Source organism: Anguilla anguilla, chromosome 1, assembly GCF_013347855.1.
Source record: "Anguilla anguilla isolate fAngAng1 chromosome 1, fAngAng1.pri, whole genome shotgun sequence".
Lineage (NCBI taxonomy): Eukaryota > Metazoa > Chordata > Actinopteri > Anguilliformes > Anguillidae > Anguilla > Anguilla anguilla.
Window position 1 is genome coordinate 25,734,598 of NC_049201.1, and position 13,097 is coordinate 25,747,694.

Consider the following 13,097-nt stretch of genomic DNA (forward strand, 5'->3'; position numbering starts at 1 on the left):
CTATTTTGTCTCCAATAGCATATAGCCCCTACTATTTCCAAATAGCATTCCTGAGGTGCAGTGGAGATACATTTTTTTCCTCCATTTGGAATGTATTAGCCTACAGGCTACATGGTTAGCATGACCCAGACATGAACTTTATCATAGGCTACCTAATGGTGCACCTTCTAGACCAAACAATACTGCTTACATCATGCCTCACTGGCAGGCTCTAACTGCAGGTCTCAACTAGCAGGCAGTAAGGCCGGCTGTGAATGTAGGTCTTGAATGGAGTTCTAGCAACATGGTGTGAATGTGAGTTTTGAATGGAGTTCTACTGACAGGGTGTGAATGTGAGTTTTGAATGGAGTTCTACTGACAGGGTGTGAATGTGGGTTTTAAATGGAGTTCTACTGATAGGATATGAATGTGGGTTTTGAACAGAGTTCTAGTGACTGGCTGAATGCGGGTTTTGAACAGAGTTTCCGGGCATGTGCAGTACGGACCTGGTGCAGCTGTTGGGGGAGCCGGGGATGGTCACCATCTTCCTGCAGCTCCCGTAACAAGGCTAGCAGCGAGGAGGGATCAGGGGCAGGGGCACTTTTGGGGGAACCCTCTGCTTTGTCTCCTAGAGGGTTGGAGGAACCAGTCAATGGACACACAGAAGGACAGTCCCCAGGCACACCTGGAAATATAAGACAGCCATTCTAAAACACAACAAACTGTGCATTAAATATTCACGCTAACTTTCACACAAGACCCTTTTACCACACGAGCTTCCAGTGCAAAAACATTTTTGACTGTTTTCACACTTTAAAATTTCTCATCCAGCTCTAAGTATTGTGACTGGCCCTTAACCCAACAATGAATAAAAGGTTCAGGGTTTTTTTTTTTTGGGAGTTTCTGAAAATTGTATAATTTGCAGATGTTTCTTGCACCGCCTCTTAATTGTTGATCTTCAAAGCAAAATAACATACCTGAACCTTTTCTATCCTGTCGACTGTACGCCCCAACCTCCCCAAACCTCCGAGGGCCCTTTGTGTTGCCTGGCAACGATGGAACTCTTGCGAGAACACCGAAGGGTTCAAAATAACGACTCGGTCTCCCTCGCTACGCTTCCGCTAGCTGTGATTTGCCTTGCGTCACGGCACAGGACAGCACACCAGAAAAGCCAGACTCCTGACGACCAAACGCAGACGACGGAACAGGAAGATAAAGCGCTCGACGGCGAGGACTGCTCCTCTGTTCCAGCCCTGTGCTCCAGCTCCCTTAGGGGGCGACCGAAACGGTCACGCTCCTGCTTAGCGGGCTGGGCCAATCGGCAGGGAGCAGATCAGATCAGCGGAGCGATTAACAGGAGTTAGCACGTGCTCCCGTAGGGCTGCCTCAGACACAGGGAGGGAGGCTACAGCCAGCTGACTGAGTGACTCGTGCACAAACGCACGAGCGCACACACACACGCACAGACAGTTACACACGCAGAGAATATTCATACAAGACGTACAAGAACCGGAGAACACACACTTGCACTTCACCTGTGTCACTTCTTGCTACGTACATTACCAGTGTCTGTACCGTGAGCTATACCAGCGTCTGTACCGCGTGCTTAACTTGTGTCTGTGCGGTGTGCTTCTCCTGTGTCTGTACTGCATGCTTCACTCGCGTCAGTGCCATTTTCTTCATTTATATCTATGCCGTGTACTCCGAGCATGTGAGTAGAGCACAGCACATGCACAACGTTCTGAATGTTGCGAGCAGACTTTCGAATCGCTCCGCTCACTCGCTGAACTTGCTCTGCTTTGCTCACCTGCTGTGTTCCAAACATCGCCAAATCACTGAGACTAAAGACCATTAACTTGCGGCTAAACAAACGGCACTGCAAAAGTTTGTGTTCATTTTCAATAAGTTAATGGCTTCTAGCGACCAAACACTGAGCAGCTATGCAATTACATTTATTTCGGGCCGCGCAACAGAAGGTTTGATCCCGTTTGGTGTGATATTCACTAGTGTAATTAAAAAAAAAAAAAAAAAACATTTTATTGATAAGTTACTTCTATTTTAATCCATGGCCCAGAAGGAACACGTTTCTATCTAAGACTCAGGAAGACTTGACAGATATGACAGTGACCAGTGTGATGCTGCTGCAGCTGTGGAAATTTATCAGCAAGAAAACTAGTAGTAAAGATAACCAGTCATGTGAATATAAAAATTCTGAACTGCATTTTTGTTTTAACTCCTTACGATCACATGACTATCGAGCCAATGTAAGCTCGCTACGTAAAACTTTATAGAAAACAAATGTGCAGAACTAGCAACCAATAAAAAGAAAGTGACTGTCTATTAGGTCTGCTTGTATGATAAGGTGTCAATGTAATACTAGATAACATATTTCCTAACGATTAATACCTTTATTTTAAATTGACGACAGAGCATGTGTGCGAGCAGAGCACGTTGAAATTTTGCTCTCAATGTTCAGGAGGTTCTGTTTGCACTCACAGGCTCTGTGTTTACTTCACCTGTGTCTGCGCTGTGTGCTTCACCTGTGTCTGTGCTGTGCGTCTCACTTGCATCTGTGCTGTGCGCTTCACCTGTGTCTGTGGTGTGCTGTGCACTTCACCTGTGTCTGTGCACTTCACCTGTGTCTGTGCATGCACTTCACTTGTGTCTGTGCGCCTCACCTGTGTCTGTGTCATGTGCTTCACCTGCGTCTGTGCTGCGTGCTGAGCTGTGTGCTTCAACTGTGTCTGTGTCCTGTGCTTCACCTGTGTCTGTGCTGTGTGCTTTAGCTGTGTGCTTCACCTGTGTCTGTGCTATGTGCATCACCTGTGACTGTGCTGTGTGCTTTAGCTGTGTGCTTCACCTGTGTCTGTGCTATGTGCATCACCTGTGACTGTGCTGTGCAGTTTGCGTCACCTGTGTCTGTGCTGTGCAGTGCGCTTCGCCTGTGTCTGTGCTGTTCAGTGCGCTTCAGCTGTGTCTGTACTGTGTGCTTCACCTGTGTCTGTGCCATTTGCTTCACCTGTGTCTGTGCTTTGTGTTTCACCTGGGTCTGTGCTGTGTGCTTCACCCGTGTCTGTGCTGTGCAGTGCGCTGGCTGAGGAGGAGTCTTTGTGTTGGGCATCCAGGTTTGGGGGGCAGGGTCTGTTGTCCATTTTCTCATTGTTATTCATGGAGTCCTGCTGTCCTCCCTGCAGCTGCCCATCCACGCCCTCCTCTTCTACCTCTTCGTCCCGAAGGCGGTTCTGGTTCTCATCGGAGCTGTGCGGGCTGTAGCCAATGCTGTTGCACAGGTCCCCGCCCCCGACTACGCTCCCACCCAGTACTTGCCTCACCACTTCTTCGCTGCGTGACAGTCCCTCATCCATGAGGCAGCCCAACTCACGACCATGAAGCTCGGCTCCACCCACCGCACACCCCCTGCCACAGGCCACGCCCCAAACTCCTCTCCGTTCTGCTTAGAGAGAGAGAGAGAAGGGGACCATTGATTTTAGGGTGTCTGCTTTTAGGGGAAACTGGTGAGACTGGATAGAACTGCAGGCCCACAGAGGCCGCAAGCCATCTGGAACATTTTCTTACCATTAAACATCATGGCAAACCATTCATGAATATTATATAGCTGCGAATGACCAGCAGTGCCTGCATCCGCAGCTTAGCCATAAACCCACAATTTAAAACTGAAGAATCAATTCACGCTGGTTATGGAGTTAAATATTCAATGGAATAAGCTCAGTTCCATTCTGCAAAATGGAAATGCAAAAAACTCTGGCATTTCCCGGACACAAAATTACAGAAATGTATTTATTTATTTATAAGCACCAATCTCACCTCCCCACACCCCCCATAAACACACAGGGCAGGCCATACTCCTTGCCTTCTTCCCAAAGTGGTCAACACAGCAGAATCACCATCTATCTCCTGATGCAGACTAAAGACTCACCTCTTCAGTTAGTATCTTTGTTTCCCTCCAATCCCAATGCCAGAGCGCTCCCTCATTTAGTATTCATTTACATAATGTGTTTTTATTGGTTTCTGCTATATTATTCTGGTTTTATGTTACTCTTCTTAGTGCTTGTTATGGATCTAGCCTCTTTGCACTTAGAACTAGTAACGTTTTAATGACTTGGCATCTTTACTCAACGGTCCGGGCGTGTTTTTAGCCTGGCCTGGTTCTATTGTCCATAATAATCACATGAACGCCCTTCTACTTCTCCTATACTGTAAGTTGCTCAAGATATGATTATCTGCTAAATGAATGTCATGTAACTGGAATTTCCCGTCCGGTTTCTCTACAGAGAGGAACAGGTGCCTCAGAATTCACTTGGAGAGCAGAGGACAGCTTTCTGTTTAGCTCGAGGTATGGCCCAAACGCTGTCCAAAGCTGCACACGCATCCGGGCACCTGACCCGACCAGAGGTGCTTTCAGCCATTCCATTCGTGCTTAACTTGCAAAGGACTGACCGTGGAAACAAGCCACGGGGCTGCAGCTGGAAGCGTTTCCTCTGCGCTTCTGAAGCAGAGACACGCACCGAGAGACTGAAACACAAGAGACTTCAAGGAGGCTTAAGTGCTGCTGGAAGACTCAGGTCATGCGTGCCACTTTTACTAACGTTTCTAAGAAGGCTACTAAGATCCCGGTTATTTGAAGCATATACGAAGTGTGATGACCTCACCGCACTGGGTCGCTCTCCAGGACATATTGCAGCCGGATGAGAGAGAGTCGTGCTGTTCCCTGCACCGTTTTATGAGTGAGGGCATGGGGGGAGGGGGGGTCGGGCTAACAAACTAGCCTTTTATTTCCGTGCATAAGAGTGATTTAGCTGAATACAGCTTGCATGAGGGGGCAAAAAAAAAACGACGGGTCATAAACGGAGGGCTTTAACAGGTCCCCGGGAGGAAATCGGCCGGGAGATTTTCAGGGCACGGCTGGCCGAGCGCGCGGTCGACCTTCAGATCGAGAATTCATCGGCGGCGAGCTAACGGCAATAAAACCGCCGCTCGCCCTCCTCCCCCTCATGAATATGCAACTTGCCCTGGGCCAAGAGCTCGCAGTCAAAAGAAGTAACAAGAATAATAAAAATATGACGATTAACTATGAACAATCTGCCCTGCTCAAGTGTCTCCCAAAAATAGAGCCAGGAAGCCGAAGGTTCTACTCACCCTGTGATTTAAATCTAGCTGCGTTGGTTTGGCAACACCGCTTCCGCAGTCTGACATGCACAGCAGATCAAATAATCTGGGCCCAGGGTTATCGTAAAACTTCACACGTCTAATATTTGTGTTTCAATCTACCAAGCAGGCAGAGGCACATTTCATTAGCGGTGCAGCTACAGACATTTTAATTAGCGGTTTAATTAGTAGTCATTTTAATTACAATACCAAGGGAGCCAGGGAAGATGCCTTTTTTCTTTTGGTCATTTTCTGACATATCCAACTGCAGTTTCCCAGTTCATAGATTAGAAACACGTACACGTGTCACGTACATCTCAAGCAAGGAGCACTATGTACAGCCGATGCACACGCAACTTCTGTGATGCACTTACTCTTGAGCCAGGGACTGTTTTACTCCCTACAGGCCACGGTGTACTACAGGAGAGCAAACACCAATCAGAAGAGATGCAGCTCTCATTGGAAGTTCGGTCACGATCCCCAGGTGCATTGCTAGGAGCAACCAATTAAGAGGTAACCTGAGAATCCCCGGCCGGCTTAAACCCACCACATCCCAAAGGAATTACTCGGCCAAAAGCACAACGGTGTGCATGCACACAAATGAGCAGACTGCTTAAAGTCAGAATCCTTAATTTTATCATATTAAAAAATGGTATATTTCATACCTTGTTCATGGTGGCACACTTGTAGCAATACTGATTCAATGTGTTTGCATTCTGAAATTTCCCCTCTATATGTTATTTTCCACTGGTGGTGTCGGGTGTGGAAATCCAGCCAAGCTTTCAAATATGATGATGCACGCACTGGAACTTGCATGCCGAATGGAAAAGAGCGAGCGCCTAAAATACAAAAGGCTTCTTTAAAATTAGGGTTTATATGTTGCTCAATGTTGCCACGTCAGATGACACTGTTGTCTCAAGGCAGTGTTCTTTCTCCAAAATACACTACCACTGGGTTGTCTTCTAAGAAAAATAAACACTCGATGTGTTCCTAGTAATTGCTTCATTTCAAACCACCAGTCACCACAGATGTCGCCAAATCCATGAAAACTGAAAAATTAAGGATAGCCAATTTAAAACTGAATCTGATGTTCAGGTTTTCCTATGAACATTAGGCTATTTATTTTACTAGTGGAGAACTTAAAATAATGCTCTTGATGGTCACATGCTTTTTGCTAATAATGCGACTGTAGTCAATTCAGGTGGAGGAAGCAGAGCCATGAGCTATGAACCCTCAGCGAAACCTCCTGTGGGAAAGGCCACCAGAATCCTTTTATCCAGCTGAAAGCTTACACCTGGCAAATGAGAGAGAGTCTATAAACCCAGGTGAGTAAAACACTTGACCCAAGTGCAAAAGGAACCAGACACGCTGATAGGGGTCATGTGGAACATGGGGCCTCAAAAGCAACTACAAATATAAGAGCACCAAGAGAAACAAGTTATGGACCTAAATCTACAGACTGTGTGGTCTTACTCAGGCTGGGTCCAGCATAGGATGGGAGTCAGGCTCCCTTGAATTGATCTGAAAACCAGTGTTAACACCACTTTTTTATTCACATGGAAAGCAAAGCAATTTTATTGTAAAATAGGGCAATACATCCAGCCATAAAAAGTCTTCTTTATTGCTGGATTGATGAGGATCAGTAGGCCAATTAACACCGTAATTAAATGTATAGGGAAGATACAGGGTTTGCGGTCACCCCAATTTCGGGAATGGATTACTGGACAAAGGAGGAGCAGCACCAGCATCGCTACACAGGGCGGCCTGGATAAGGGCTTATTCATACTTCCGAGTAGTGTCAGTCGACCTTGCACTCCAATATGGCCTGTATTTTGTTACAGCAGCTTATGAGGACAAGGCAGAAAAACATGTATAACCTCTTGATTTATGTGCCAAATACAGAGCACACGCGGACACAAAGCCCATGTTCCGTGGGGACGGGGTTTTTCTGGAGTACGTTGTGGTTTCCCCCGCGGGACGCGTTAACACGGGCTACCTGCTCACCATCCCTCCCCTCACACAGTCATAAATAATAAAGCTGGCCACGCGGGGAGAGACGAGCCTCAGAAGTGGGTCAGAACCGGCCGCTCCCAGGGCGCCCGTCTACTCTCCAGTTAGGAAAAGAAAGAGCTTCAAAAAACAAACAACGCAAATGAAAACGAAGAGCTGGAACGGGGCTTCGATCACCCACTGCACCCGTGCGGTTAAAAATAAGTAAGTAAATGAACAGGAGCAGTGAAACCGTGAAACGCTACGCGAGAGCAAGGACCGCGATCTTAATAGAGTTGTTTACCTTTGCATCGCGGGGTCTGTTCGAGAGCGCGCGGCCGTGGATGTGAGGAGGGAACGCAATTCCGCAAAAGCGCGCTGCTACCTTCCCGGCTCTGACGCAACGGAGAGTCATTTCCCTGCTCCTTCAGAAACGAATCTAAAAGCCTAAATTATTCATCCAAACGGTGGGGCTGAGATAAACAATGCGCTGCAGCAGCCAGCGCGGTTTATCCGCGGCGGTACTTTCAGGTGATAAAATACTAATAGGCAATGTTTGGCTCTGATATCCATTAGGAAATGAGGACAGACAAACATTTTCATCTTGTAAAAATTCAATCTCAAAATCGTAAAAAAATTATGCAGAATAAATAAGTCTGGCGCCTTAATTGTAAACAAAAGGTTTGACAGTTTACATATCCCCAGATCTATATAATATAAAACCATGTATACTAGGCATACATAGCGAATGGCGGATATCAAATCTATATCCATCCTAGATCAGCTTCCAAGCAGCTAGGAAGTACAGTTAATGACATGTTGGGACACAGCAGCTGACACATTGAAGCCTTGCAGATGCAGAGTTTTACCATCTGCAGGGGCAAGATGCCAGGATTGGATTATAAGAGACAGCATTATATATGGAGGTTAACATGCAATATGTAATTTTTTTAATCTATTGTGTTGGGCTCCTAGATCAAGGCGTCAATGCATTCACGTACTCGTCGCTGTTTATCTTGAGAAGTGGGTGGCTGGGGGGGTGCAGCGAGGAGGGGCAACGGTCTTAGGCCAGAATTAATTCCCTTGTTAACCGATTTTATCTTGAATGTTTCCTATGAGTATATGGACTGCCCAGCCTGTTCTCCTACTGAGTACACCTCACGCAAAGGCAGAGCCAGCAAACTGACAACCGAACAGACTGAATCCCTCCCTCCCAGGGCAATGCAATAGGCCAATCATGCACCACCCTGCTGTGATGTGCTTGTCTTGGGCTTTTAGCCTCTGGTTTGTGCGTTCAGACTGTGTCACTTGTTGAGCATTGAAGTCCTATTATACAGATGCCTCATGTTACTTCCTTTCCAGGAGAGATGTTATGACCTGGAGTAGTGGGTCCTCTGCTACACATCAGGACTACAAATCCCTCTGTTTACACGACAAAAGGAGAGTCGAGGAGACATCTCAGGCTGTCACGGTGCTCTGATGATGCCGTGATGATTCAGCCAATATTTTGCCAACAACATGCTAGGACTTTAAAGACCTTCATATTAATATATCAAATAATTTCATTTTTAACATTTTAACAGAGAAACATTAAATGCTATTAAAGTGTTGAAAGAGCATGTTGGTGGGCAGAGGGGCCACAGAGGAAATAAACTTATTTAGGCATAGAAAGGAGAACATGCTGTCCTTGTACCCATCTTGGATCTTCTTGCGTTAATGATTTCAACCGGAAGCTGAGCATAAATTACGGTTGTGATAAACATGGAGCTGGACACAATACTTTTATGTGAAATATAGGCTATATTCAATGTTAAAAGTGAACTGTTTTTAGCATAAACATGTAAACTACATCCCTCTTGATAACATCGTAAAGGTTTTGAGGAAATAGTCTATATTTTATTTTACATTTTTATCTTTATGAAAGAGTTCAAATATAAATTATACATATACTGCCATAAAATCCAACTGCAGATGCATTACAGTAATGAGATGTTTCGTGGAAGATGTGTTGAATTAAAAAAATATGAAAAGGAATTGGACCAGGATTTAGGCATAATGCTTTTCAAAAACAATATTCCAATGCAGGGAGGGCATTTGGGTATTTAGACTACTTTTTTTTAGAAACCTGCAATTAAAGTGCCCATTTTAGGTTATTTATAGGTGCAAAAAATTAAGACCCTGTAATTTTTAAACCATAAACTTACATTGCACTGGCAAAATTTTGGTATCATTATAATTCTGGATGCTTTCTTTGCAATACTTTGTTCATAAAAGTATAAATGTTAACATTTACAAAACGCTCTTATTCTTTTGATATGTTCTAAAACTGTGTTGTACTGGTTGGTTGTGTATAGGGAAATGGTGGCTTAGCTGGGTCCTACAGCTTAAAACAGTCACACTCTGAAATGAAGAAAGTTCTCCTCATCCAGACTGCTGCAATCCTTTTCACATCCAAGAAACCTAGAACATCCTTATAAGACCACATTTCAAGACCACATAAACTGCCTTGCTTTCTCAAGAACCATTTCTGACCCAGATCTTAAAATGAGTAGGCCTAATATCTTTCCTCTGTATGAAGTGTATTTGTGGAAAATTTCAGGTTCCAAGAGAATTTGTACAAATTCACATGGAATGCCCCTAAAATAACACATCCGCTATCAGACACACCACAACACTATGTTTTGACAAGAAAATTAAGCAAAATGGTTTTTTTTTCCCCCCCCCACAACATGTCCCACTGCAGTCACCCTTTCACACAACCCAGGTGCCATTTTAAAGACCTTTTCATGTAAAGACATAATGTGTTTGGCTATTTATTGAAAAATAAGACTAAAGTATCCACGTTGTAGCACATACCTTTCCTCACACAATGACCCTTTTGCCCCATAACAAAGTTAACTTTACAGAAATCACTTAAAACCAACAAAACCATATAGCCTATATGCAGGTGTGAAGAAATCTTACAGATAAGCTCTAATTTGAAAACACAAGAAATCTCAGCTGTGTATGCTCTGAGCAGCCAGAAAATTCCCCAAAACCAAAACAAGTACCCTACTCTCATTAGACAAGAAGTAATAACACTATTGCCCAATTTCACATTTTCGAAGATAGCACAGTAAATCAGAACTAAGCTAAGGAAATGCTGAATCTTCAGAGAAATGACAAACTTTCCAAAGGAATGAAGCATCTATTTTGCACAACAAACAGCGGCAAAGGTCAGGTGTTCCCAAACCCCAAACCACATCCCACTAAAATCACACCCACCAAAGACTGCTAAATAGTTAACAAACTAGCTGAAAGTATGTCTAAATTATAATGTTTCAATATCTGGTTGGAACAACATAAGTATTTAATAACTGCAGTTCTGATGGACTAAAGGACTATTTTATCGAAAAAAAAATATTTTAAAAAATGAAATGCAATTCGTAAAAGCAAACAGTCTAGTAGTGCCACACCCAATGTATTACACAGAGAAATCTGGGGATTGTTTTCTCAAAGTCGTCATGGTTTCAAACTCATTTCTTATAACGCGTCATGAACGATAGGCCAGCACATTATTCCCTATGGACAAACAGCAATAAATTCCACATCGAGACGAAAAGATAGCTAGGTTACTGCAATGACACTACAGGGTCCATTTAAAACGGTTGAGCGTAACCACTATCGCACCGTTATTATCGCACAAATAAGAAAAAATACATAGTTCGTACACACTTAATCTAAATTTCAGCCCAGATTTGACAGATTTGTTTACTAATGTTAAAACCCAGGTCCAACCAGCGGTCTGGCTACAGAGTACAGCGGGCAAGATAAGCTAAGTGACACAAGTCAAGCGACTACAAGCTAACTACAGATCCTTGCTCTCGTAGGCAATGTAGAAATATAAAAAAATAACGTATAGCAATTACTATAGCTCAGTCTCTTGGTGGGTTTCACATTGTTTGTTTTCATTGTCACGTAACGTTTATTCAGTTCTTTTCTAAGCGTGCTGCGTTTTTCACAGTCCACCTGACAGCGTCCTAGTTAGCTGCTAAGAACAGCCATACCACAGTTGGCAGGTCCCTTGAGAAGTACCGCCAGGAATACAAAGCAATAAGAAAGAAAACAAAGTGAGATTCTAATTCATTAAACCTCGCTTGTTAAAGCAGACCACCAATTAAACAATAAACATTTTGTGTAGAATTATCTAGTTCGTGTCACCAACTAGTTTACGAACATGCTGACATTGAAATGTTTGTGCCACAATATCTGGGAACAAGATTGGTGTCAATTTAGCTGACAAACGCCACGAGAACATAATATACAGTCGGTTTTGAAAAATATCCATAACACATCATAAGTAATGGCACTGAAAAGACCGCTTACATTCGGTCTCTCGAATTTTTTACGAAACTGACAACCTTTAACTATTTAGCTAACGTTTTAAATGGTGTCCGATGTACACGTTATTAACTAGCTAGCTAGCAAGCTTTTGATGCGGACTATCCATTTGTCATTCACAAGATACAAGCAGTAATTAGAAGCCAGCGTCGTTAGCTACAGAGTAAGCTAGTTGTGCATCTAGCTTGTGAGCATGTAATTGATCAATGAACAAACGAAAGCTTAATACATGCACAATTCATTCGCGTAATAGCGTCAGGTACTTACGGTATATTCGTGTTCTATAACGAGATCCTGCTCATAGGACAACCACTAGCTGCGATACTGCATGATGTACAACCTCACTAAATATCCTCACGTTAGCTATGTGCCTCTGTCCCTAGCATGAACGTAGCTCCCTAGCATAGGTCGCTTCCGGACTTTCATCCGGGCAATCTCCGACCTCACGCTTCATTGGACGATGCTGTTCCAATTTTTAAAAAATGATCTGTGGATCTGGGACAAGCCATGACTGCCATCTTTCGGACTGAACGCTTGCAGCTTCGCAGACCGACCTGAGGCGTGAGCGAGGAAGTGCGCATGCGCTTACAAGCAGAAGGAGAAAAACCTTTTTTCATACGGTCTATGAGAAAAACATAGAGAAAGAGCAGCATGGAGGTAAGCCACACTGAAACAAAGCAATCGCTCGTAATTCATGGAATCTTCTGAATTTCAAAAACAATGGTATCTCGGTAACACTTTACAATAATGTTACATGAATTGGCATTAACTAATGTATATAGTTGTTAACACGTCTCACGCCTCAGGCCGCTCATGCCTCAGGCCGGTCTGCGGAGCTGCAGGTGGACCCTTCTCAACGCTTGTGATGTTTTCATTTTCAAAGTGATTGCAAAGTGGCTGCAAATAGTGTGATAAGCCCTATAGGACATAACCAACTACAAAAAGAAGAAGAAACCCCCCAATGGATGACCCTCAACTGGCAAATTACCTGAATAACTTCTACTGTAGATTTGAGAGTCTGAAGGCTGACTTGCTGTACATATAAACAGAATATGCATGTGCATTGTTCTTTAACAGTGGCAAATAATAATGTGGAAGTATACCAGACAGGCGAAAATCCAGTGATTTAGACACTGCAGTCTACTTGTGTGGACTGCAGCTCGTTGAGTGTGATGTTGGAGGTGGACTTTGGGGAAACAACTGCACGGATGCCCCTCAACCACTAAAACAGGCTAATAAAATAGACATTTAAACTCCTAGTAAAAATAAACTTTTATATGTGAATTAAATATAGGATCACCCGATCAAAAGCAGACTCATTTTGTTGCACATAACACAAGGGTCTGAAAACCTGGCCCTTAGCAGGCTGTGCAGGTTTTTGTCGTTGCTCACTCAAGTTGGTCAATTATAGATGTTAATTATACAGCCCCAGTGGCTCTCAAGACCCAGGGTTGCACACCTTCTATCTAACATGACTGCCTTAACTCTACAAGTTCAAACTGCAATGATTATCATAATTTAAAACTTTAAATGGTTTTAAGTGAAAGGCAACCTCTATTACATTTAAAATGAATTGAAATGAC

The 13,097-nt window shown here is 43.8% G+C and overlaps 1 protein-coding gene across 5 annotated transcripts in view; it reads right to left on the reverse strand.

Annotated features, from left to right (window-relative positions):
* Positions 1–12,026, reverse strand: part of cnsta (consortin, connexin sorting protein a) — a 33,397-nt gene extending 21,371 nt beyond the window's left edge. The window contains exons 1-3 of one of the 5 annotated variants that reach the window (XM_035423678.1): positions 11,782–12,026; positions 3,023–3,430; positions 486–664 (exon numbers count right to left, since the gene is read on the reverse strand). In XM_035423678.1, coding sequence (XP_035279569.1) covers positions 486–664; positions 3,023–3,344 — 501 coding nt within the window. In that variant the 5' untranslated portion in view covers positions 3,345–3,430; positions 11,782–12,026. Of the gene's footprint in view, positions 1–485; positions 665–3,022; positions 3,434–11,781 lie in introns of all 5 variants that reach the window. The other 4 variants (XM_035423671.1, XM_035423684.1, XM_035423695.1 and 1 more) reach the window with 4 other exon arrangements.
* Between the last annotated feature and the right edge of the window lie 1,071 nt (positions 12,027–13,097).